This window comes from Benincasa hispida, chromosome 11 (assembly GCF_009727055.1).
Source record: "Benincasa hispida cultivar B227 chromosome 11, ASM972705v1, whole genome shotgun sequence".
NCBI lineage: Eukaryota > Viridiplantae > Streptophyta > Magnoliopsida > Cucurbitales > Cucurbitaceae > Benincasa > Benincasa hispida.
The window spans coordinates 18643451-18670270 of NC_052359.1; the positions used below are offsets into that span (position 1 = coordinate 18643451).

A 26820-nucleotide genomic window follows, 5' to 3' on the forward strand; every position below is an offset into this window, starting at 1 on the left:
TATCCATGGTTGAATTAGAGCGTGTCGATGCCGAACAACCTCAGTTCTACCCATCCGTCATATTTCCTTCCCCCTTTGGACGCCTGCATTACCCCAGTGTTGCACCCCTCCATTTACTCCACACCTATATCTCCCCTGACAGTCGCTGTGTTTAGAGTGTAGATCTTGAAGAGTTTTGGCAGAAGTTGGCGTCGACTGGAACGAGCGAAGGGAAGTTTTGTGGTTGCGTATTTTGGCGTCTTCTCAATCAAAGTCCAAGAGAAGAAGCAGGGTGATGCGTTCAGACCCACCTAATGCATCACCGTTAAAGTAGACGAATCGGATGGCGATTTATGCATAGTTGATGCTTTGAAGAGAACTAGAAGAAGAAGTTAAGAGAGTAGATAAGTGGGAAGAAGAAGAAGTATAGAATAGAAGAAGAAATTGGCCCTGAGCACATCTGTCAATTTCAACGCCCATCCGCGCAATGCAAGGGCCTTCTTAAAATCAAAAAGAGTGACAAGGAAAAGAAGGTTAATATTGGAGGAAGAAGAAGATGAGTAATCTGCATCCGGCCCTGAGGATGCAACGCATGGAATTAGCTCAAGGCACGACGCACTAGAGTAGGAATTGAAAGACTATCAGCCTGCAAGGCAAGGGAAAAGGAAGACGGCTCTCCAAAGGGAATTGGAGAATGAACTTAGAGAACTGGCAAGGGAAGCCAAAGAGCATGCGGCAGGAAAACGCAAGGTAACCGATGCGTTACCTAAGAAGACCTCGGGAAGAAAGCGTCAATTTAGTGACATACTCGTAGAAAAGGGCTTCTTTCCTGAGCGCCACCCTTTGCCAATATATATAATAGAAACAATAAACGCATTGGGGTGGAATCAAAACTGCATTGGGTACACACATATTTGGCCCAACCTCGTCCGCATGTTCTACAACAGTGAGTTTGATATGGAAAAGAACACAGCTTTCGTTGATGGGGTGTTAGTGCGTTTCTCAACTGACAAAATCAATGAATTGTTCAACATTGACAGTAATCCGAACGTGGAAAGAAATCGCATCTTGGAGCAGCCAACGCCATGCCAATTAGAAGATGCATTAAGGACGGTAGCCAAATTGGAAGCAAATGGCAAACATCGAGAAACAGGGCAAAAATGTTAGCTTCCAGGAATTTAACTCCAGACGCGAATTTATGGTATTACTTGATCGAACGGAGCATCATGCCTATAACGCATGATGAAACATTATCAAAGGAACACGTCCTGGCTACCTATTGTGTCATACAGTGCATCCTTTTGGATGTTGGAAGAATTATAAGGGATCAGATCAAGACAATCAAGATTAAGCCATGAGGGTAACTCTACTTTCCATGGCTGATCTGGGCACTATGCGAACGCGGGGACATCCCTCTAGGGGATGATCGTGAAGATAACGATGGCTTGATAAATATAAAGTTAGTAAGGTGTCTACTTCGCAGTTCGCTGCACCAACCTGCCTTACCTACCAAGGAAGTGGCAACCAAGCCTCGATCATCAAAACGTGCCCCCAAAAGAAGACGCGTCCAGGTTGTTGAACACAGCGATGAAGCTTCATAACACGAAGAACATGAAGCTGAACTTGAACTTCCGAATGAAGAAATGCAACCAACCCTCAATCTTACTCTCCATGACTCACCATTGGCCCTGCCAGAAGGGAGTCCTGATCAAACGCATATTCCCTTCCTTCGCCCCCACAAAGTCCAATTCCCAATTTTGTGCCTCCTTCAATAATCTTTGAACCAACTGGGCTAGGGTCAAGCAATGTAGCAAATTTTAAAGACCCAGTTGGAAGAAATGAAGAACCAACACCACCTCAACGTAGCGCAGATTTAAAAGAGTTGAAAACTTTTATCAGTGATCAACTCAAACCACTGGTCGTGTCTATCAAAGGTCTTTAGCAACAGAATCGGGTTCTAAGAGATTATCTAAGGCAGCAAACAAGACGGATGCAAGACTAATTTGTTTACACAACGCAAGACATCAATCATGTCTTGGTTGGAATGTTTTCTCTACCTCCACTGCCTGTCCATCTTAGAAACCCTTTGCACTTTATGGATGAAGACCCTGAGGAAGAATGCAAAGATGATGAGCTAGCACAATAGAGTTTTAGGGTGTTCGGTTATTTTTGTATTTTGATTTAATTGTTCTTTTGTATCTACTTGACTTGTTTGTTTACTTCATGTGAATTTATGAAAATGAATGAGAAATTCCTATCATTTTGTTCCTTGCATTTGACCTTGGCATACTTGATTTTTTTTCTTTAGATATTTTCTAAGTCTTGTGCTTTGCCTGACCTCAATGATATTAACTATATGAAATCTATAAGTATAGAGTAGGCGTTAGGAAAATCAACAAGGCCTAAACTTCTCTAAAAAGGTTATGTTTACCTTCTAATGCGTGCAAGCTTTAAGTCTTAAACTCCTTTCAGACTCTCAAAACCTTTTTGAAATTTTGTTTCTCTTTTAGCAATGAGGATTTAGCTCATCTCCAAATTTGGGGAAGAGAGAAATCCGAGTTAAGACGCATCAAACGAGTACATCATAAAGAAAAGGGAACAAAATAAAAAAAATGTTAAACGCAAGTCCTCTGTCATTACTTCAAAAAAAAAACTCAAAATGGCATGAGTTAAGTTAGAACGGGCACTTAGCCGTAGTTGGATGCTTGCATAACACCCGTGGGGACAAGTCAAAACGAAGTTAAGTCTCCTAGACCAACGCATCCCATAGAACTCCTCTATCTAGTCTGAAGAAATTATATTTTGAAACGCATGAATATTAGATATGAGTTTAGTTGTGAAGGGTTGTCACCCGTAGTTGGATGTTCGCATGACACCCATAAGGGCAAGCCAAAACAAAAGTGGGATACCTGGAACAACGATGAGTAAGTGAATTCATTTTTTTTATCCGGCATTTATTTTAAAAAAAAGAGCATCTAACGCATTGCTGGTTTAGAAAAAAACGGGATTGTTTTGATAAATGAAAGAAGTTGTGATAAAAGGCCTGCTGCACCTGAAACTAAACATTACTCCTTTTAAGAAAAGAGTCAATCTGAGTTATATTTTCCAAACTCTTATCTCAAGCTTATGACTAAATATGATGAGAGGCGAACTCTGCACACTTAAGACAAAGGAGATAACGGAGAATTATTTTGGAATGCTTGAGGACAAGCATTGTTCAAATTTGGGGGTGGTGATAACTTGTAGAAATACAAGTTATTTTTGCTCTTAAGTTGGAACAACTAAGGTTTTTAATGATAAATTATCCTCATTTTTAGAAGAAACGCATGGATTTATTCAAACATTAGTAAACTCATGCAAAAGAAGTTTTATTACTAACGCACTATATTGCAGGATTTCAACACAAGGATTAACGCTAACACATTAGACAAGTGCCACGGGGAAAGCTCTAACACATGAGCCATGCGTTGGAGGGAGTTCAACACAGAGAAGATTCATTGATCCAGGCTAATTGTGTCACATCACCACTTGCAAGCATGGGCACCTACAGCAGGCGGCATCTGAAAAGCTTCCAAGCAGCAGGTGACATTTGAAAAGCTTCTAAGAGTCAGGCGGCTAACCAGGGCATGGACTTTAATGCTGACCAGGGCATGGACTTTAATGCTACCCATTCACTAAGTGGACATGACCAACGCCTTTAAATAGATGAAGTCCCTCAAGAATCAAGAAGTTCGGAAATTATCAAGATCCCTACTCTCTGTATAGCGTAGTTGTAATTTTAGTCTTTTAGAAGTTGTGCTATGGTGCCAAGACGATCAGACGGATTGAGAACCACCACCACTGTCGGTCAGGGAGTGGAGGAAGCCAATCTTGAGAAAGACACTTTGTCCAATTCCTATACAAGTGATTGTACACAACGAGATTGAGCCAAAGAATTACAAGAGATCATATTCTTTGGCTTGACTCAGTTTCCTTCTTCTCATTTATCGCTTTCATTCCATTTGATTAAATATATTGCTTTTGTAAAAGACTCTCTGTTTCTTTATGAAATTCATATATTTGATCCATCACACTTTGCCCTTGTTTGTCTCTTGTTTATGTTGAAAGCATTAATACTTTATGAAAACTTCATTTCAATGCTTAAGCCAACTTGACAAATTGGTAAAAAGCGTCTTTAACTTAAATTGTTCGAAAGAATAACTAAGTTGCATCAAATAGGATGCCTAGTACAACTAAAGATAGACTTACTGGTGTTTATTGCATTCTGTGTTAGACGCATGCATCCTAGAGATAGGTTTTGTATGTTATTCGCATTGAGAAATGTTGAATGAAGTCTAACGCATAAACAAAAGATAAGAAAATCACTTCATCTCATCCATATCACACCCTGGTTTGTGTATATTCATCTTAGACCGACACATCCACTTACATTAAACTCCATTCTCACATGATCCAACATTAACTACTCAACTCTTTTACATCTCTTGCACAGGCACAACAATTTAGTGTAAATAACACATTTCTCACATTTATTTAGGAAAACCCCTACAGAGATACAACGCAAGGTCTGCGTTTGGTTCACTGAATCCCTGAGTTTGACCCTAGATTTACCAGGAACCTAAATTAGATTTATACTTGGGTCTGGTTTAGGAATACTTGAACGTCATTAGGAGTTGTGTGCATTCTGCTGCATATATCTAATGCCTCAACACGTTACAATTACTTAAACGCATCACTTATACTTGGAACTTATTCTTCCAATTTATTTTATACAAAACACTCCTAGAGTGAATCACGATAGCAACGAACAGTAAGTCTCAATTATCAACCACGTTATATAAAGAGACTAATCATCTCGTGGTCTGGTTCTATACAAACTCTTTATATAGGATACCCTACTCGCATGTCTCCATGTGAATGGTTAGGATCATACCATTTGTAGCATTTCACAACACTTGTAACATCTACAAAGCGGGCCGTATCCGTAGTGTCACCAGGATAAGGTATCCCTCCTTTATCCATCTACTACAAACCATTTAGGTTATTACTTAAGGCATGATTCACTTGTATGTCTCACATACATGCTTAAGTTACATGAAATAACCACGGATCTTAGTTTATTGGATAAAATAACATTTATTTTATTAATAACAATGTGTGTACAAAATGTTTACAAACTGAGACCATCGAGAGAATTAGGACATCAATCCCAACAATCTCCCCTTGTTCTAATGCCTTGGGAGACTAATGCTCAATACATAAAAACAGTACAATATACAATAAACTAGGGCATACTCTATACCCCAGTGTCATTTCCCACTTGCCCTAGACAAGGTGTCGTATGTCCCGTAGACCCATACTCTCCAGATGACCCTCGAACACTTTAGCCGTGAGAGTCTTTGTAAACGGATCAACAACGTTGTGCTCCGATGGGATCTTCGTGACTATCACATTACCGTGATGCACATCCTCCCTGATCAAATGATACTTCTGTTCAATATGCTTGCCTCTTCAGTGACTTCGAGTTTCCTTAGAATTTGCTACAGCCCCGCTGTTATCACAATAGGGTGTGATCGACAAAGACATATTTAGATCAACTTTCAAATCTGTAAGGAACTTCCTAAGCCAAACAACCTCTTCAGCAACTTCACAAGTAGCTACATATTTGACTTCCATTGTGGAGTCCACGATGCATCCTTGCTTGATGCTTCGTCAAACTACAACCCCTCCATTCAGAGTGAACATTGACCCTAATGTCGATTTTCGAGAATCTCTATCAGTCTGAAAGTTAAAGTCTGGGTATCCTATAAGGATCAAATCCTTATCTCCATACACGAGCATCTAGTCTCTCGGTCTCTGAATATACTTAACAATCGTTTTGACCGTCGTCCAGTGATCTAATCCTAGATTGGACATATATCGACTGACAATCCCTACTTTATAGTAAAGGTAAGGTTTAGTACATAACATTGCATACATGAGACTACCAACAGTCGATGCATAGGGAATCCGTATCATTTCCTCAACCTCTTGAGGTGTCTTAGGAAATTGCTCCTTAGACAAAATAATTTCATGCCTGAAGGGTAATAAACCCCTCTTAGAATTTTGCATCGAGTACCTGATCAACATCTTGTCAATGTACGATGTCTGAGACAAGGCCAACCTCTTGTTCTTACGATCTCGAATGATCTGGATCCCTAGAACATACTGCATCTCTCCCAAATTTTTCATTTGGAATTGGACGGCTAGCCATTTCTTAATGTCAGTCAAAAAACCAACATCATTCCCAATGAGTAGGATATCATCCACATATAGCACCAGGAAAGTTACTGAGTTGTTGATGACTTTCTTGTAAACACAAGGCTCATCAACATTTTAATCAAAGCCAAATGATTTTATCTCACTATAAAATCTAATGTTCCACGATCTAGATGCTTGTTTCAACCCATAAATGGACATATTAAGCTTGCAAACTCTTTGCTCTTTATTTGGAACAATGAACCCCTCTAGTTTAGTCATGTAGATGGTCTACTCAAGATGGCCATTCAGAAAGGTAGTCTTGACGTCCATTTTCCATAAATGTGGCTATGGACAGGAGAATCCTATTAGACTTCAACATGACAACAAGTGAGAAAGTTTTGTCATAGTCCACTCCCTCAACCTGGGTATAACCCTTTGCCACGAGTCTAGCCTTAAAGGTCTACACCTTTCCATTTACACCTCGTTTTCTCTTATAGATCCACTTACACCCTATAGGTTTTACCCCATCAGACTGATCCACAAGTTCCCAGATTACATAGATTCCATTTCTTGATTCATAGCTTTAATCCACTCATATTTGTCAACATCCTCCATTACTTGCTTATAAGACAATGGATCCTCAACTCCATCATCAGACATGATGTTTTGGGCTTCAGTCAATCCCATGTAGTGTTCTGGGGTTCACAACCCTCCCACTATGTCGAGGCAATCTCAACTCTTGAGATGGTTGACTAGATGATCTGACATGAACAACTTTTGTTGATCTATCAGTCTGTTCAACAACTCTTATTGAACTCTCAGTAGTCTCACTAGAAATCTCATTTCAATCAAGCTTACTTCATGGTTTATGATCCCTGATGTGGTCTTCTTCCAAGAAGATAGCATTTGTCGACACAAACACCTTATTCTCACTTGGATCATAGAAGTATCCACCCCTCGTTTCTTTGGGGTAGCCTACAAAGAGGCAAACTTTCGAATGTGGTTCCAACTTTTTAGGGTTAGCCACAAGCACGTGGGCTGGACATCCCCAAATTTTGAAGTGGCGTAAACTACCTTTATGGCTTCTCCATAGCTTAAAAGGTGTTTTAGAAATACTCTTTGAGGGAACATTGTTCAAAATGTAACATGCAGTCTCCATTGTAAATCCCCAAAACGAGTCTGGAAGATGAGCATAACTCATCATAGACTGAACCATATCTAACAGGGTTCTGTTTCTCCTTTCTGATACACCATTTTGTTGAGGTGTACCTGGGGCTAAGAGTTGGGACGTGATTCCATGTTCTATCATATAGTTTTGGAATTCTAAGTCCATATACTCTCTACCATGGTTAGATCGTAATGTTTTTATCTTCATACCTAACAAGTTTTCAATTTCAGCCTTATACTCCTTGAACTTATCAAGGGCGTCAGACTTATATTGCATTAGGTATAGATACCCATATGTTGAATAATCATCTATGAAAGAGATGAAATATTCATACCCACCTTGAGCTCTAACACTTATCGGACCACAGAGGTCTGAATGTATAAGCTCCAAGGTTTCCATGGCTCTATAACCTTTACCAGTAAAAGGCCGTTTGGTCATCTTGGCTTCAAGGCATGAATCACATAGCCGCAAAGAGTTTTCTTCTAAACCATTTAGAAGTACATATTTCACCAACTTCTCAATCCTATTGAGGTTGATATGACCTAAACTTAGATGCCAAAGATGGATGTTTTCCTTAGGAGAAACCTTTGGTCTTTTTGCAATTGTCGTTGTTTTGAATATTTTATTAAGAAAGGCTTTCATGACTAACGAACTTAGTACATACAAGTTATTTTCCATTGAACCAAAACCAATTTCCATACCATTCTTAAAAATAAACACTTTATTCTCGGAAAAGGAGACGATATAACCTTTTTCAATCAGACAAGAAACTGAGATTAAGATCCTCTTGATATGAGGATCTACATAAGTATTATCCAGTAACAGATAACATTTCTTGTCCAAAAACTTTAACCTGCCTACAACAGCAACTGAAACAACCTTACCAGTATCGACTCAAAGAGTCAACTCCCCATCTTCCAACTTTTTCTAGGAAATAAATCCTTGGTAGAAAGAACTTACGTGATTAGTAGCACCAAAATCAAATATCCAAGCAGAATCATCATTTTCTACCAAACACGTCTCCAAGATAAATAAATCGCATTTGCTGTCTTTAGACTTCTTCCTCTTCTGGAGAGTAATGGGATCAGTATCAAAATCTAAATAAGCCGAAGTTCCATTTCAGAGAACAATTCTCGTTGATAAACTTCTTCAGAATCAGCAACAATTGCTTTCTCTTTTAGACCCTTGACATTCAAGAAATACTGGAGATTATCTTGGAAACTGACACTACTGGTTTCTTTGTCATCCTTCTCTTTTTGCTCAAAAAGTGAGAACTGATGTTCAAATAATTCTTGCAACGAGTCCATGATCTTACGTGCAATGGCCATGTTCTCAACCCTTTTGGCTAATGCATCAGTATGCTAGCCAAAATATGAAGTCGGGCCATCGAATTAGCCTTCATCCACACCTCATATGCATTACGAACATTTCGCGGTGCATCAAGGGTCGAGACTTAAGGACACTCTTCAACCATGACAAACTCGAGGTCGTTTACCACAAAATATGTTTCAAGAGACTCTTTCCAATGTATGTAATCAGTTAAATTAAAAGAGGCAACTAACAGAAAATCATACAACAACATGTTGCTGAAAAAAAAAACACATTGATCTACCATTTGATTTTAGCAAATACTCTTTAAAACAAAATCCAATCTGGTTTAGCAAAATCTAAATGAACCTCGTGTGACATCTAGTTTTGCAATAACGCTTCAGTAGTTTAGGACAAAAGCCACCAAAGGGTATCAATTATCCCTCCTCTGAATTGAGACACTCTCAACCAGTCATTAACACCAGAACAACTTTTGTTGCTATAGCAACTAGTCATCATTAATTTGGTCAGGAAATCATTAACTTACTTAACAATTTCCTATAAGTGTGACCCTTCATTTTAGATCCCAGAGTTCCGCCCCAAGCAGCCAATCTGAAGGAAAAAAATCTGATTGGGGCAAAAACTAAAGTGACCCTATCCATTTATGGAGTTCACCTTGATATTGACGAACCGCATAAACCATCTGAAGGGGGACGCTCCCAGGGCGCCACGAGGTCGTGCAAGAAGATCTCATGGTGTAAACCAATGAAGGAGACTACAGGACATGTTGACACACATCCTTCACCCACTTACTATAAATACTCTCTCCGTCCACCTTGATATTGACTCATGCAAACACCATCTGAAGGGGGATGCTCCAGAGCACCACGAGGCCAAGCATGAATCTCATAGTGTGAACATTAAGGGAGAAACGTGAGTGAAATTGACATATCATATATATCTTTACCTCCCATTGAGTATTTTATAATCTAGGGTTTAGTTTACATAGAAAAAACACGACTAATAATTTTGACTAAGTGACTATTTAGGTTCGCCCAAAAGTAACTCTTACTTTGGAAAGTTACACAACTTTTGATCATTATTCATTAAAGTCTTTAACAAGGTCTTTGATCAACTGTTGCATGCTTGCAGCAAATCTATCTAATTCACCTTTCCAAGTAGGTTCTCAGATAGGGGTGTTCCGTTTTCGTCAGCTTAAATACCCCAGCCTAGACAAAACCCGCCTTAAACAAAAGGTCCCTTATAGATAGATATAATACAAATTTAATCTTTTATTCAAATTAACTTAATCCTATTAAACCGATTCAAAAGATTAAACTTAGGTATCTAATCTCATTAGAACCATGAACTTAGGTCTATCTCAAACAAATTTTAAAACCCTTTTAAAACATGAGTTCACCTAAGTTTCATGTAACTCTTTCTTATTGTTTTTAGTTCTAATTTCCATTATAACGTTTATAAAAGGAAACAACTAAAAACTACAATGCAGAACAACATATACAAGGCATTCTTAACTCTTATAAATAAGCCTAAGTGTCATGTTCCATGCATTGTTCATTCATTACTACTTTTATATAACTCTTATATAACAAAGTAATGAAACAAGAATACTTGCTCTCATACACCTTTATACTATAGCTCTTCTAATATAAAGATGATGCATGAATATGCTTAATGCATGCATAAATATAACTCTTGTATTATATGATGCATGAGCATGCTTTCTTGTAATTTCATCATGTCATTTACTACATTATAACACTTATAATATATGATGCATGAATAAAATGCATAACCTAAGGTGGGTTTTAAATCTATATGTCATACAATATGGCATATAAACAAACATACATCTCATGTATATTAAGTAAAAATTGATGGACCGGGATAATTAGCCTCAAATCCTCAAGAATAAAGCTAACTATTACAAAGAGCATTGAGTCCACCAGTTCAAATAGACAAACTAAGTATTAAACCATCGGGGTGAATCTGTGTCTCCTTGATCGTGTAACAACTCCTTGTGATCGTCTAGCAACGCTGTATAAGCATAAACGATCATTTAGCAACGATTGAGTACCTTTGACTATGGGATGAAGCATGAAGGTCACACGATTGTGCAGCGCACATCGTGCAATGCATGCCTTAAACAATCAAGTAGACGATAATGATGCGGTGAAGCATAATCGTCTAAACAATCGCGGAGCAAGCGTAAATTATCTTATACCGGGTGATCGTGTAGCCAGTGACTATGCAATGAAGCATGTTAGACTACACGATCGTTTAGTGTGCACGCCTATTAAACAACGAGCATCAAATACTCTATGCGATCGTTTACCCCAAGCGTCCATGCGATCGAGCAACCAACACTACACGATAGAGTAAACTCTTTACTCAATTGTTTAGCATCAGCTATACGATCGTTTAGTAAATACTACATGATTGGGTAGAACTTTTCTACACGATCGTTTAGCCTGGGCTACACGATGTGACCAACCATTGGTCTTCTTCCTCGATGAGAACGACATCTCTATGCTTCGAAACTTCATCACGAACTACTCAAAAAACTTCAAACACTTTGAATACAGACTTGATTGCTTGTTAATTATGCCCAAAAAAGCAGGGGGCCTTACAAATTAACATTTTGTAAACTTAAAGAAAGCTTTAAATAGAGGAATCATCCCGTAAATATCCATCAACACATCCACAAACACATTTAACTCTTAAATGCATTGTAGAAAACTTAAAACCCACCATGACTGTAAAAAAAGTTCAATACAGCAATGGAATTTGGAATATTAGAACAACCTGGCTCTAATACCAATTGAAGAAAATCTAAATAGAGATCCTTTGAGCAGCGGAAGTGGATCATTCCAAATCCAATTCAGAATGAACACAACAATTATAGTCTTAAACGGAAACGAATAGATTATGCATAAACAGAAATTACAGCATGCTACAAAAAGATACAAGAGATAAAGTATGCGTACATTTGAAGAACTCTTCTTCAAGTATCCCTCAATTGATTTCCAATGCGTCCAACGATGCACTCGAACGCAACAAACGGAACAGCCAACAACGCGAACAACTGGATGCACCTCGAACCCAATCGAGTCCAACTCGAACCCAATCGAGTCCAACTCGATCCTTGAACCGAATTAGAACACTACCACAAGTGTTACCTTGGTATTCTCGGTGTGAGAATCCAGAAGTTGTTGGCTCTGTATGATCTTGAATTTAGGAAGATCGGAGGTATACGATCGAGTAGACGATCGAGTAAGTGGGAGATGAATATTGTCTATCATATAGACAAAGTACTCAATCGTTTAGAAGATTAAGCCTATCGTATAGACTTTGCTACTCGATCATGCAGCAACGATCAAGCTAGTAACTATTGTATAGTCAACTCATAGCTCGATCGTGTATGCTCTCAATGCTATCGCTTAGTAAAAATACTTTTTATTTGATAGCCTTTTCATGAGATTTTCTAAATGAATCAACATCTAATTTTGGAAAACAATTTTCCTTTTTTTATCTCACGGTTACCATAAACTTCCAATAACCTCGCACTCAATTCGGTTATTAGAGAAAAGGAATTAACTATCATATAATTAATATATTATAAATAGATATGAAAACCTACTTATCAATTATATTTATAAAATATAGTTTTAATATTTCATCATATGAAACATATAAAACATAGTTCTTTTTCTATTTTACGGTATTTAATATAAATCATATTTATATTAATTCCTCTAATTAATATATCTAATACATCATATCAATTATATCACATATAATTGAATTCCTCTTGTTAATTTGAACACTTCAAATCAACCCAAAATTTGATTCTCAACTTGAACCCATTGAGCTACCAAGGGGACCTCATGGACTTATAGCTTGAAGCTCCAACGGTACGTGAATAACTGATTAAACTCTTTAATCACAAGATCCACCATTCGTTAATTGTTGGTCACTCCACTAAAGACCGACAACTACATTCTTCACACTACAGATATATTTTTGTGTCCATATGACTAATCAGTAGTGCGATGACCCTTCACAAATCACTTGTAAGTACAGTTGGGTCAATTTACTATTTTGTCCCTATAGTTACATCTAACTCCTTGAGTACCACTGATTCCTCTAATGAGCAATAGATCATAGTCCTACTTACGAGTGCCCGCCAGTTACTCAGTTGTGCGGTAATTTGTGAAGGGTCATTTGACTCAACTGTACTTACAAGCAATTTGTGAAGGGTCATCATAGTGTTGATTGGTTGTATCCAATAGACACAAAAATATATATGTATTGCGAAGAGTGCAACTGTTGGTCTTTAATGGAGTACCTGCTAGTTAACGGATGTGGATAATGTAATTAAAGAGTTTAATTAATTATTCACGTACTGTTGGAGCTTCAAGTTACAGGTCCATAAGGTCCCTTTGGTAACTCAAAAGAATTTAGTTGAGAATCAGTTTTTGGGTTAATTTGAATTGTTCATATTAATAAGAGGGAATTTAATTATATATGATAGAATTTAATTGATTCAATTATATATGATATAATTGTTATAATATAATTGATACATTATAGTTTAATTGGAGGAAATAAATATTTGAATGAGATTCAAATAGTTGTTAATCTTAATATAAATCTGATTTATATTAAATGCCATAGAATAGAGAAAAAAAACTATAGTTTATATTGTATATGATGCAATATTAAAACTATAGGTTATAAATATAATATGATAAGTTGGTTATCATATTTATTTATATTATTTATTATTTTAAATAATAATCTTTTTTTCTCTCCAACCATCTTAGTGGGTAGTTAAGTACTTTTTTATGGCAAACGGGATAAATGGAAATAAGTTTCTATTTTTTCCCTAAGAAGTCTACACGAAAATTATAGTCTATACAATAGGCACATACACTACATGATTGAGAAGCTTTCTATACGATAGTGTTCTTCCTCAATCTTCTTCCTCCTTAAAACTCAAACTCCCTTATAACCAAAATAGTCATACCCCACAACTTCTGGACTTTCACCTTGAGTATATCGAAGGTTCCGAGTGGTTGTGTCTTCTATTTTGGTTCGGATTTTCTTGAAAAGGATCTTCAAGTTTGGTTGCTATTCGAAGAGTTCGTGACAGTTTGAAGTTTTTTTTTTTTTTTTTTTTTTTTTGGAGAAGAAGTGTTCTTCAAAGGTATAATCTCTTGAACCCTATTTCTTGTTTAAAAAGCATGTTGTAATTTTACTTAAAATACATAATCTGTATGTTTACTCTAAATTTATGTTTTCAATCTAAATAGAATTTGGACGATTCGCTTCTGCTCATGGATCTCTTTAAAGCGAGTTCCTTCAATTGGTATCAGAGCTAGGTTAGTGTTCTGATTCCAAATTTCATTTATGTATTGAAATTGTTTATAGTAGAGGTGGGTTTTAAGTTCTGCATTGCGTTTAAATGTTGAATGTATGTGGATGGTTGTTGATGGGTGTTTCGGGGTAGTAATCTCTGTGTATGGCTTTCTGTTTAAATTGCAAAGTTAATTTATAAGGGCCCTTGCGTTTTTAGGCATTAAACTTGCAAACAAGTCTGTATTTGTGTAGTTTTGAGTCGCTCGTGAAGTTTTAGAATAAGGGTTGCAGTGCGTTTCGATGGATAAGACGAAACGGTGGCCGCATCGTGTAGCTAGAGCTAAATGATAGTTTAGATTTTGCTATGTGTTCGTGTAGCATATGTTAAATGATTGTATAGCTAATGCTACGCGATCGTGTAAAGTTTGCTAAACGATCGTTTTGTGTTGACTGCATGATCGCATAGCGTTCAATGGGTAGACAATCACGCGCTCTATGATACTCGACATAAGGCATGCGTGCCAAATGATCGTGTATACTATCATGCTCATTGCATAGTCAATAGCTACATGATCGTATAGTATGCGATACTCGACGCTCGCTGCACGATCGTGTAGACTATCATGTTCATCGCATAGTCAATAGCTACACGATTGCATGGTATGTGGTACTCAATGCACGCTGCACGTTCATATAGACTTTCATGCTCATCGCATAGTCAAAAGCTACGTAATCGCATATACACGATCGTTTATACTCGACGCCACGTTACTCGACGATCAGGAGTTTGCTACACGATCAAGCTGCAAGGGTTCTTGGTGGAGCAGTTCGAGGCGAGCGGTTCAAGAATTGGTTCACTTGTTCCGAACGAGTGGACTCAACTTTTGTAATAGTTTAGCCATTTAATTTTCGATTTTGAGTTTATTTATTCCCGTCTATCAACCTTAATTAAATATGCATGTGATGTATATTTATTTTATATGCCATAATATATGTCATATAGTTTTAAAACCCACCATAGGTTATGCATTAAATTTCATGCATCATTTTATATTAAAAGTATTATAATATATTAGTATGCATGATTAAATTACATAAAGCATGTTCATGCATCATATAATATAAGAGTTATAGTATATGTATGCATGCATTATAGCAAATCCATGCATCATTATATTATAAATGTTATAATATAAGGTTAAATGTTTGTATGGAATGTATGCTATAGTTTAATTCATTACTTGTATATACAAAAGTTATATATTAATAATGAGTGAACATTGCATGATGCATGACTCTACCTTAGGTTAATTTATTATAAATAACTTATGTATGTCTAGCTTGCAATGTTAGTTGGTTTTAATTGTTTCATTTCTTATAAATGTTGTAATAAATGAAATTAGAATTAAAATCAATAATAAAGAGTTGCATTCAAACCTTAGGCTTTAATCATTTTTTAAATGTGTTTTAAAATTTGATTATGATAGACCTAAGATCACTTTCTAATAAGATTAGAAATCTAAGTTTAATCTTTTAAATCGGTTTAATAAGACTAAATCGATTCCTAATAAAAGATTAAATAAGGGACTTTTTGTCTAAGGCTGGTCTTGGCTAGGATAGGGTACTTAAGTTGATGGAAATGTCGCACCCCTACCTGGGAACTTGCCTGGAAAGGTGAATTAGATAGATTTGTTACATGCATGCAAATTTGATGAAAGTCTGTTAAAGAGTTTAATAGGACTTGAATCAAAGTTGTTTAATCATCAAAGTAAGTATTGTTTTTTTAGCAAATTAAACAAATCACTTAGATAAAATCAGTAGTCGGATTTTCTAAGTTAATGAAACCTAGAACTCTCAATGGGAGGAAAATAGAGTATATGATACTTCACTTTAACCTTTACACATTTCTCCTAAAAAGTTCACACCGTGAGATATATCCTCGGCCTCGAGATACCTTGGGTGTCCCCTTACAGGTGGCATTTAGGTAGGTCAATACCAAGGTAAATGGAAAGAGTGTTCATAGTAAGTGGGAGTGGGACGTGTGATAACATATCCTTCAGTCTCTCTCGTTAGGTTGGATAAAGTTTTATGCATCACCTCGTGGCATCGTGAGTGTCCCCCTAAAGGATGGCAGTTTTGCATAACTCTTTATTTTATCTCCAGAAATGGATAGGGTTGCTTTAGTCTCTTGTCCTAATCGGCTTTTCCCTACAGTTGGCTCATTAGGACGGGACTCTAGGACCTAAAATGAGGGATTACACTTACACAAAATTGTTAAGGATGTTAACAAATTCTGGACCAAACAATGGTGACTATTAGATTCAGTTACAAGGAGTTGTTTCTGCCTAATGGTTGAGAATGTCTCATTTCAGTGAAGGGGCACTTGATCACCCTACGGCGACTTTTGTCCTGCCTTGCTGAAGCATCATTGCAAAATAGATGTAACTAAGGGTGCACTAAACTATTTTACTAAAACATGATTGGTTTTATAAAACTGGTTAAATACAAGTAGACTTAATTAAGTTTATTCTATTTTAATTAAGTTTGTTCTATTTCAGCAATTTTAATATGGCTACTGCGACTCTTAGCATACATGCCGCAGACAAACTAACTAGCAAGAACTACGCTAGTTGGAAAAATACAATAAACACGATTTTAATCATCGATGATCTCCGATTCGTCCTAACGAAGAAGTGTCCTCCCATTCCAGCTCCTACTGCTCCTCAAAATGTTGGAGAAGCATACGAGCGATGGAAAAGGGTGAAAGAGAAGGCCCGAGTGTACATCTTGGCCAGCTTTAACGAAATTTTGGCCAAGAAGCATGAGTCCATGGTCACTGCATGCGAGATCATGGAGTCCCTGAGGGGAATATTTGGACAACCATCCGCACAACTCAGACATGATGCTCTCAAGTACATCTTCAACTCACGGATGCAAGAGGGGTCATCTGTCCAGAACATGTTCTCAATATGATGATCCACTTCAACGTGGCTGAGATGAACGAGTCGAGCATCGATGAGACCAGCTAGGTTAGTATCATTATGGAATCTTTACCATATAGTTTCCTTTATTTCCATAGCAATGTTGTTCTGAACGGGATTCACTACAACCTTACTACTCTGCTCAACAAGTTGCAGACTTTCCAATCCTTGTTGAAAAGTAAGAAGAAAAAGGGTGAAGCAAATATTGCTTCATCATTTAAAAAGTTCCACAAAGGTTCGATCTCTGGAACTAAGTCTGCACCTTCTTCCTCTGGTACCAGAAAGTGGAAGAAGAAGAAGCGTGGTAAGAGGAAGGCTCCTGCTAACCCACAAGTTGCTGCTCCAAGGAATAGACAACCAATGAGGGTTGACAAAGGAAAATATTTCTATTGCAACTAGGACGGGCACTAAAAGAGGAACTGCTCTGATATTTGATAGAGAAGAAGAAGGTCAAACAAGGTAAATGTGATTTGCTTGTTTTGGAGACTTGTTTAGTGGAGAATGATGATTCTGCCCTGGATTATTGATTCTAGGGTCATTAACCATGTTTATTCTTCATTTCAGGGAATTAGTTCCTAGTGGCAACTTGGTGCTAGTGAGATGACGATGCGAGTTGGAACCAGACATGTCGTCTCAGTTGTGGCAGTGGGAGGTCTCCGGTTAACTTTACAAAACAAATTTCTCACTTTGAATGATGTATTTGTTGTTCCTGATTTAAAAAAGAACTTAGTGTCTGTAAAGTGTCTTTTAGAATGTAAATATCAACTTCATTTTTCTTATAATAAAGTGTTTATTACTAAGAATGGTGTTGATATATATTCTGCTCAACTGGAAAATAATTTATATGTGTTAAGGTCGTTAGCAACAAATGTCCTCCATAACATAGAGATGTTTAAAACTATCGTAACTCAAGATAAACGACTTAGAATTTCTCCCAAAGAAAATACCCATCTTTGGTACCTAAGATTAGGACACATTAATCTCAATATGATTGAGAGGTTGGTGAAAAATGGACTTCTAAGTGAGTTAGAAAAAAATAAACATCCCTCCTAGCTTGAGAGGGGTTTAGTCATGGGCAAAACGGTAATTTGGCCTAGCTGTACTTACGAGCAATTTATGAAGGATCATGTACTATTGATTGATTATATCCAATGGACCCAGAAATATACCTGTAATATGAAGAGTGCAACTGTCGGTCTTTAATGGAGTGTCCGACAATTAACGGATGGTGAATAATGTAATTAAAGAGTTTAATTAATTATTCACATATCGTTGGAGCTTCAAGCTACAGGTCTCTAAAGTCTCCTTGGTAACTCAAAAGGATTTAGCCGAGAATAAGTTTTTGGGTTAATTTGAATTGTTCAAATTAATAAGAGGTGATTTAATTATATATGATATAATTAAATTGATTCAATTATATATGATATGATTGTTATAATGTATTTGATACATTATAGTTTAATTGGAAGAAATAAATATTTGAATGAGATTCAAATAGTTGTTAATCTTAATATAAATGTGGTTTATATTAAATGTCATAAAATAGAGAAAAAGAACTATAGTTTATATTGTATATGATGCAATATTAAAACTATATGTTATAAATATAATATGATATGTTGGTTATCATAATTATTTATTTTATTTATTATTTTAAATAATAATCCCTATTTTTCTCTCCAACCACCTTAGTGAGTGGTTAAGTAGTTTTTTATGGCCAACGGGATAAATGAAAATAAATTTCTATTTTTTCCCTAAGAAGTTTACACGAAAATTATAGAGTCTATACGATAGGCACATACACTACACGATTGAGAAGCTTTCTATATGATAGTGTTCTTCCTCAATCTTCTTCCTCATCAAAACTCAAACTCCCTTCTGACCAAAATAGTCAGAGCCCACAATTCCTAGACTCTTACCCCCAGTATACCGAAGGTTCCAAGTGGTCATATCTTTTATTTGGTTCGTAATTTCCTTAAAGAGGGTGTACAAGTTTTGTTACTATTCGAAGAGTTCGTGACAGTTCAAATTTTTTTTTTTTTTTTTCGAGAAGAAGTGTTCTTCAAAAGTATAATCTCTTGAACCCTATTTCTTGTTTAAAAAGCATGTTTTAATTTTACTTAGAATGCATAATCTGTATGTTTACTGTAAATTTGTGTTTTCAATCTAAATATAATTTGGACGATTCGCTTCCGCTCATGGATCTCTTTAAATCGAGTTCCTTCAAGCCTCAGGGGAATTTTTGTAATTTTGACTCCTTTGAAACTCGATTGCTCATTTTAGCTTCTAATTGCTCCAACTTAACCCTAAATGGCTCATAACAGTCAATTCTACCTTTACGTGCCCAAAACTTGTAAATAAACACATTACATATAGTAATGACCTTGAATTAAATGGGGTGAGATAGCACATTTTCGGTGCTATCAATCGTGCACATGATGTCAGTGATCATGCACTTGAAGTTAGCAATTGTGCACTTGAAGTAAGCGGTCGCACACACGATGTCAATGATTGCGCACATAATGTCAATGATTGCGCACATGAGGTCAGCGATCATGCATATGAGGTCAACCAACGTGCACTGTTTCTGAGCGAACGATAATGTTGTCTTGATCATATCTTCATCGGTACAATTTTGTTTTAGCTAAATGATCACTTTATACATTTTTTCATGTTCTTACCAACTATGTTTATAAATTGAGTAAAATGTTAAAGCATCTTTAATTTTAAAACTTAGATCATTCTTTGATAAGCGATGTTTTGGTAACATAAGAAGAAACACGGATAGAAGAAACCCAAAAACTAAGGGAGAAGTGAGGAGATTTATTTAAAACCGAAGGCAAAACAGACATTTCACATCTTCGAATGGTAAAAAAATAAACATGTTTTCAAAAAGAGGTCAACTACAGAGTTTTTGGTTTTTAGGTCAATTTGGGCAATTTTCCGACTTTAGAAGAATGATACTAGAGACTGTTAAAATTTGTGTTCTCCAAGATTTATTACACTGATATTGACAAAAAATGTAGAGTTCCTAATTTCCTAGAAATGTCGATATAAGTATCTATAAAATGTCAATGGATATTTCTATAATTTTATATATTAAAAAAACAATATTTAAATTAATAAATAAACGTGGCAGCATTAGCACTGGGAATACAGAAAAAAGCCTTCTTTTTTCTTCTATTTTCAATACCGATGCATCAATATACAAACCTTTTCAGTAACAAAAACAAAAGTTAAGGAATAAAAAAGGGTCAACTATGTTACATGAAATTTGTTGGTGTGAGTATTCCTAGGTCACTCTCAGAAAAAAACTTAAGCAGAAGTTTTAGTGCCATTCTTGTTAACTTTTTCTGCCAATTTTTTCTTTCTTGCTATGTTATTAAAATATGAAAAAAAAAAAAAGAACTAGGAGAGGGACAGAAGAATCATTTTTCTAAACTTCACATGATTCAGCTGTACTATCCGCGGACTGTTGTCTTCTGTGGTCAGGCCTTGGACTCCTGGCTTCTAGTTGATCGACATCAACGGCAACTTCATCCGTTGTCGTCAACACTGTATTTTGATTACGTCTGTTGCTGTGCCTTTGTTTTAGGATTCGGGACAAAACTTGTACATTGTCTCTCATTGAAGGTCGCTTTTTCTGGACACGGTTAACACATTTGTATGCAAGAGCTGCAACTTCGTTCAGCTCTTGAACATCGAAGGTTCCTTCAAGCCGGGAATCAACAAGTTCCTCCCACCCAACTTTCCCATCAAAATTCATAGCAGCCTAATCATCGTTAAAGAAAAAGATGTGTTAAAGAAAGTTGTCAAAATAGTCAAGAATTCCAAGGAGTAGAGCTGTTTAGTTCATTCACAGTGAGCGTGAGAGAGAGATGTCTTACAAGCTCAACATATTCCATAAGTCCCTGTTGAGGATTTCTGCCAGCTATAATCTCGAAAAGTAATACTCCGAAGCTATAAACATCGCTTTTCTTATTGAAATTCCTTGAAGATATATACTCAGGATCAAGATATCCGAAAGTTCCTCTAATGTTAGCTGCTTGACTGTCAACCATCTCTTCTCTTGAAAGCCCAAAATCAGCAACCTACTTAAGTACTTATCATTAAATTAACTCAGATTGAAGTGAACTTACTAATGTATAAAATATTGTTTTTCGAAAATCCTTCATCAACATGAAGCAACAGAATTTAGATGAAAACAATAACTAATCCCATCGACTCATATTGCAGCAACACTTAAAACCAGCAGAAAGGACATACCCTTGCTCTCATGGACTCGTCCAACAAAATGTTGGCTGATTTGATATCCCGGTGAATTACTGGAGGAACTGCCTGAAGTAAAATTTTGAAGCATCATTAACACCAATAGCATTCAGCCATTCATGCATTTCAAAACGAAAAATATTTAGTGCATCCTAAGCTACATCTATCTTTGTGCATCCACCCAATTGTCTAATCCTTTCTTACTTGTTTTATTTTATTTATTTTTTTCTTTTTCTGAGTGTGATTAGAGTGAGCTGCACAAAGATTAACATCTTGGGACGCACCTAAGTATTGTTTTTTTCATAACGTTTATGATTTGCATATTACCGAGTAGAAAAGAAAATTACCCCATCATGGAGATACTCCAAGCCCCTTGCTACATCTAAAGCTATACGAACTCTCATATACCAACTCAATAGTCCATTCTTATCACCTATACAGTAACAAAAGAAAGTCATTCTCCATTGTAGAAATCATGAGGTTGTGCACAATAACCATACAATAATTTTCTCTTCAAATTTCTGAAGCTAATACTATTTAATTCATCAATGCGAACATTGAGATTAGATGATGACAACAGTAATTAGACTCAATAATTGTGATAAGAAAGACAGTTTCTAGTCAATTACTGACATTGTTGGTTTCATAGATCAAGACGGAATAGTCAGCTTACTGTACAAGTGAGAAGCTAGGCTGCCTTTACTCATGTAGACATACACAAGCATATGCTCGCCTCTTTCAGCACAGTATCCAACCAAATTCACGAGGTTTCTATGATGCAATCTTCCCAATAACATCACCTGAATGATTTACAGAGAAGTAACAATTATTGATATATTAAATGTATACGTGAGTTTGAATACTGAAGACACGTTTGGGAGGGCATTATCATAGGGAGGCATAATTTTCTTTTAAAAAGGATCTCTATGGTGATAAAATTGGAAACATAATTTTTTAAGTTCAGAATTCGGCCAAATCCAATCGACTTGAAACCAAAAAAGTTTTAACAAAACGCAATTTGAAATCCTAACTGAAATTGAATTCCTTATTCTTTCTAGGCATCCAAACAACTGAAATGATTTCATCCTCCAAAATTGAGAGTTCCAAACAAGGGTTAAAGCTTCCTAAGAATGGGGAAAAGGCAAGAATAGTGGTCTAACTAAATATTATCCTGAATTATTTTAATGTTTACAAACTCCAAGCTCTGGATCTGGGTTCCAGACTAAGTTCAAAACCGTTCAATTGCTCATTGCATTCTTTCAGTCCTTAAATCTTCTTTGGTGGCAACAGGTAATCATCAATTACATCCAAAAGTGGAGCAATGGAAATAGTGCAAAAATACTAGAAGGCCATAACGTCGGACTAGCAAACCAGGCATATTTCTAGTGAGGGATATTTGCTCATTAAAGTTCGAGGAACAACTGAACAAAACAACATTTTTATGAAATAGTGCATTGTGTAAGAAATTCCATGCAAGGAGCCCAAATTAATGATTCACCGTCTTTACCTCTGTCTGGAATTCTCTCTCTCCTTGTTTAGAATTGGTTGCGAGCACTTTCACAGCAACAGTCTCACCAGTTGGCAGTGTAGCTTTATAAACAGGACCAAATGCCCCTTTTCCTATTACACTTGTAAAATTGCCAGTTGCTTTTTGCAGATCCCTGCATCGTATAACAAATTAAAGACTTAATGAAAAATTAAATTATAATTTTATCACAACAATCAAATAGAGACCCATGAACTAAAGATAATCAGTATAAATGTATTAAGGGAGGTGAAGGAAAGAAGACGTTGAAATTGACAAATTTTGATTACTAATCTTTTAGAGACCCATGAAAATCTGAATAAGAAAAATATTGGGAGAGTTTCTGTAAGCAAAGTAGCGGTAGAAAGTATAGACATACGGAAATCTAAAAGATTTTCTAGCAATTATCAAAATTTCTAAGATAGGGATCATCTTTTCTCTCCAATATCAAATAGTTCATTGAGCTGGATCCTAATGTGAAGGTATGTACTATGTATATCATAGCAATATGACAGGATCTCATACAAAGTAAATGGCATAGATGAGTTTCATAAGAAGACGTACTTAATAGAATATTCAGGCATCCCAGTTGCAGAGATCACACTGCTTCTCTTAAATCCGTCAAGCCATGAGGATATGCTATTCCGGCTGGCCTTCACCGGTGATTGTGGACCGACTGTTGAGTCTGATAGGATAGTACAAGAATCAGCTCCATTTGTTCGAATAGGAACATTAGTTGCCCTCCTCGAACTGCTATTACCAATCTGCAACCGCTTCCTATGGTATTTAAAGCAGAATAATGCAAGAATGGCCAAAAGAACTCCAATCACCACTCCTATTGAAATTCCAATAGCCAACCCAGTCGACTCCTCTTTCATCTCCTCTTCCGTGCTCCCCAAGTTCTTATTCAGTTGTCAAAACCTCCCTCAACTGCAAATTGGCTTCAGAATCCTTTAACTAATCTGGTCAACTGCATCATTCACATTTTACTGTAATAATAAATAACAAATGATGTTTAAAAATCAAGAGGACCACTCTCTGTTCTTCCCTTCCGACAGCCATGAGTAAAGTCAACAAGATGATTAAAAATATGCAAGAAAGCGATAAAATTCCAGCAGACAAGTATTATTCTAAAGAAAAATGTATTAAAAAAACACCTCACAAGAGCCGTCAAGTACCCATCAACATTAGATAAGCATGACATCTTGACCCCAAATACTTATAATAATTCCATCAATAGAAATAAGCGTTCGTGAGAACTAAATTCAGAAACATCGCTATTACAAATAAATTAGCTTTAAATTGATCAAGGCGCTGGACAAACAACAATACTCTATTCAAATTTGATTAGTGCTACAGCTAAGAATAATCAATCCCTATTCTCCACCAGTAGACATTAGCAAACTCCTTAGTCTGATGCGACAAATCGCCTTTACAGATCCAAGATAAACAAAATAACAGAAACAAAAACCAGAAAATCATTAAAAAAATTTCCTGTAGCGTGTAGCAAACTCTGGTATAGTCTCTCATAAACAATACGACTAGCAGACTCACAAAGGATCCGAGAATGCAATAGTTCGTATAAGTAAACCTCATTCAATTCTCCTTCCCTTTCTCTCTATCAATTTTACTCCATTCATCCAAAAAACTAACCGCAGAATCAAAATGAAGGCAAAGAAGAGTCCATAAGCATCAGATTACAAAACAAACACAAAACCACGAAACATTACAATAGGATTGTGATTGAAATGTACCTAGCGAAACGACGATGAACGAAATACACATAGAGACGGCGGCGCGTGGTTCTGTAAGAAAAAGGAAAACTGAAATGAAGAGTTGAGAGAGAAGCGGAGATGAAGATGAAATTATGGAAGAAGATGAAGAAGATGAAGAAGATGAAGAAGATGAGAAAAAAAGAAAAGGGAATCAAAGTGCAGCGAATAAAATCTGTACTTACAGCTCCATTTTTGGATGAATTGAAGAAAGAAAATGCAAAAAAGGGAAACATTACAATTCATCAGGAGTGAGATGGGGACCGGCGGTCGCCAACGCCATCGTTTTTGTTTGAAACTGAACGCGGCATTCGTGGTCAAGCCGTCAAGCCGATCAACTTTTTCTTTTTTGGTGCTTTTTATTTTAAATTAAATATAATATTAATATTTTTAAATTAAAGGTTTTTCTTTTTCTTTTTTGTTTTTTTAAAATAATATTAATAAGTTAGAACTTAAAATATAGTTTTCCCTTTTTTCTTTTTCTTTTCAGCATAATATTGTTTTGGTTTCTAAAGTTCATTTTTGTTGGGTCTAAATATAAAAATGTTCCATCTTTTAACCCATTCTTAATTTAGTTTAGTTTTAGTTTTTTATTTTTGTTTTTATTTGGTTTTTGAGTTTATTTTCTAGTATCTGAGTTTTAAATATTACACTTTTTAGTTTATTTTTTATTTTGGTAGTTAAATTTTAATATTTTACATTTTTATTTTTGAGCTTTTACTAATGCCCACTTTTGCATTTGATGTTAACTAATTTAAAATAATTATGATGTGCAAATTTTTAATTAGTTTAAATAGTAATGGAAAATTAGTGGATTTTTTAACATATAAATAATTAATTTTTTAAAATAATTAATAGATATTAACACTTTAAAAGAGTGAATCTTGAACTTTTGAGATCATATTGAAACCAAATTCAAAATTTAAGGGTAACGATGTAACATTTTGAAATTCATGAAATTAAACTCAAAATTCAAGAATAAAATTGTAATATTATAAAATTTAAGAACAAAATGAAATAACTTTTTCCCTTCCGTTTTTATTTTATTTTTAATGTATTTAAAAATGATCCATTGAGTTGTTTTTTGTTTTGTTTTTTTTTTTTTTCAAAAACTTCATAAATTTTGTTTGTAAATAGTTGATGTTTTGTTAAATTATTGGTTTACCAACATAATTAGATACATGAGCATGTCATCCATATAGTCTTCACATGAAACTTAATTTGTCCATTAATAAAATTGATTTCTTACAAATGGCAAATTCAAGGGTATGCTCACTCACATGTTCATATTAAATTGTTAATAAAACATAATTATACATTACAACTAGAAATTTATTCAATTTATTGTTTTAAAAAACGATATATTTATCTAAGATTTATCATTCAAATATATATTTTTTTAACTCTAATAATAATAATAATAACTACTATACAATTTACTACTTTCTTTTTTAGTATCTAAAAGAAACTACTATTTTTCTTTTCCTTTTTTTTTTTTCGGTTAATGAACATACACTGTGTCGGGTCTAACACATTGCTTGTTCATTACCAAATTTTAATCGATTCTTTCTTTAAAAAAATTTAAAAAAAATTTTTAAAAAAAAACCTTATTTAAGAATTTAGAATGCAATAAAGTAACAGTGAAAATTTAAAAAGATGAGGGCCAAATTCAGAAGAATCAAGAGACTATGCACCCTTTAATGTATTTAACGTTTTTCTTTTTAGTTGTGAATAATTTTTTTTTTTTTTTTAAAAAAAAAATAAGCTTTAGTAAATTCTCAATTTATTCTGATAAAAACTAAATTAATTCTCGATTCTTTTACAAAGAAAAGGTAAATAATAATAATAATAACAATAAATTTCCATGTTTATTTCGTTTAGTAAAAATCTCTAAACGAGAAAAATTTAGGTCTCGTTTGGTAACTATTTTATTTTTTTAATTTTGTTTTTGAAAATTAAGTCTATGCACACTACTTCTGCCTCCAAATTTCTTCTTTTGTTATTTACTTTTCACCAATGGTTTAAAAAATCAAGCTAAAATTTGAGAACTAAAAAAAAATAGTTTTTACAAAGTTTCAAAAAGTTGGTTTTGTTATTGGAATTTGGCTAAGAATTCAACACTGTACAGTGTAGCAGATTCATGAATATGAAAATTTGGTGACCAACATTCTGTTCGAGGACATGAAGATATGTGAT

At 35.4% G+C, this 26820-nt stretch overlaps 1 protein-coding gene across 3 annotated transcripts; it reads right to left on the reverse strand.

Moving 5' to 3' along the window:
* Positions 1 to 20212: 20212 nt before the first annotated feature.
* Positions 20213 to 24963, reverse strand: LOC120090012 (calcium/calmodulin-regulated receptor-like kinase 1). Of its 3 annotated transcripts, none has more exons than XM_039047487.1 (9): positions 24810 to 24963; positions 24607 to 24657; positions 23417 to 23822; positions 22835 to 22988; positions 22001 to 22127; positions 21675 to 21760; positions 21325 to 21396; positions 20946 to 21149; positions 20213 to 20830 (listed from the first exon to the last, which is right to left on the reverse strand). In XM_039047487.1, exons 3-9 carry the CDS (start codon positions 23728 to 23730, stop codon positions 20495 to 20497), a joined length of 1293 nt encoding a protein of 430 aa, XP_038903415.1. In that variant the 5' UTR covers positions 23731 to 23822; positions 24607 to 24657; positions 24810 to 24963; the 3' UTR covers positions 20213 to 20494. The 3 variants fall into 3 exon arrangements, with proteins under 3 accessions (XP_038903415.1, XP_038903416.1, XP_038903417.1); XM_039047488.1 differs by having other exon boundaries at positions 23417 to 23841; XM_039047489.1 differs by having other exon boundaries at positions 24607 to 24675; positions 24810 to 24824.
* Positions 24964 to 26820: the final 1857 nt, after the last annotated feature.

Bases quoted from the DNA above. Each gene is read 5' to 3' on its own strand.
- LOC120090012 (XM_039047487.1), bottom strand. From the start codon at position 23,730: ATGAAAGAGGAGTCGACTGGGTTGGCTATTGGAATTTCAATAGGAGTG. The intron at 22,128-22,834 runs GTAAAGACGGTG...TAAATCATTCAG, and splicing joins AGAGAGAATTCCAGACAGAG to GTGATGTTATTGGGAAGATT. The intron at 21,397-21,674 runs GTAATTTTCTTT...ATTTTACTTCAG, and splicing joins TGGAGTATCTCCATGATGGG to GCAGTTCCTCCAGTAATTCA.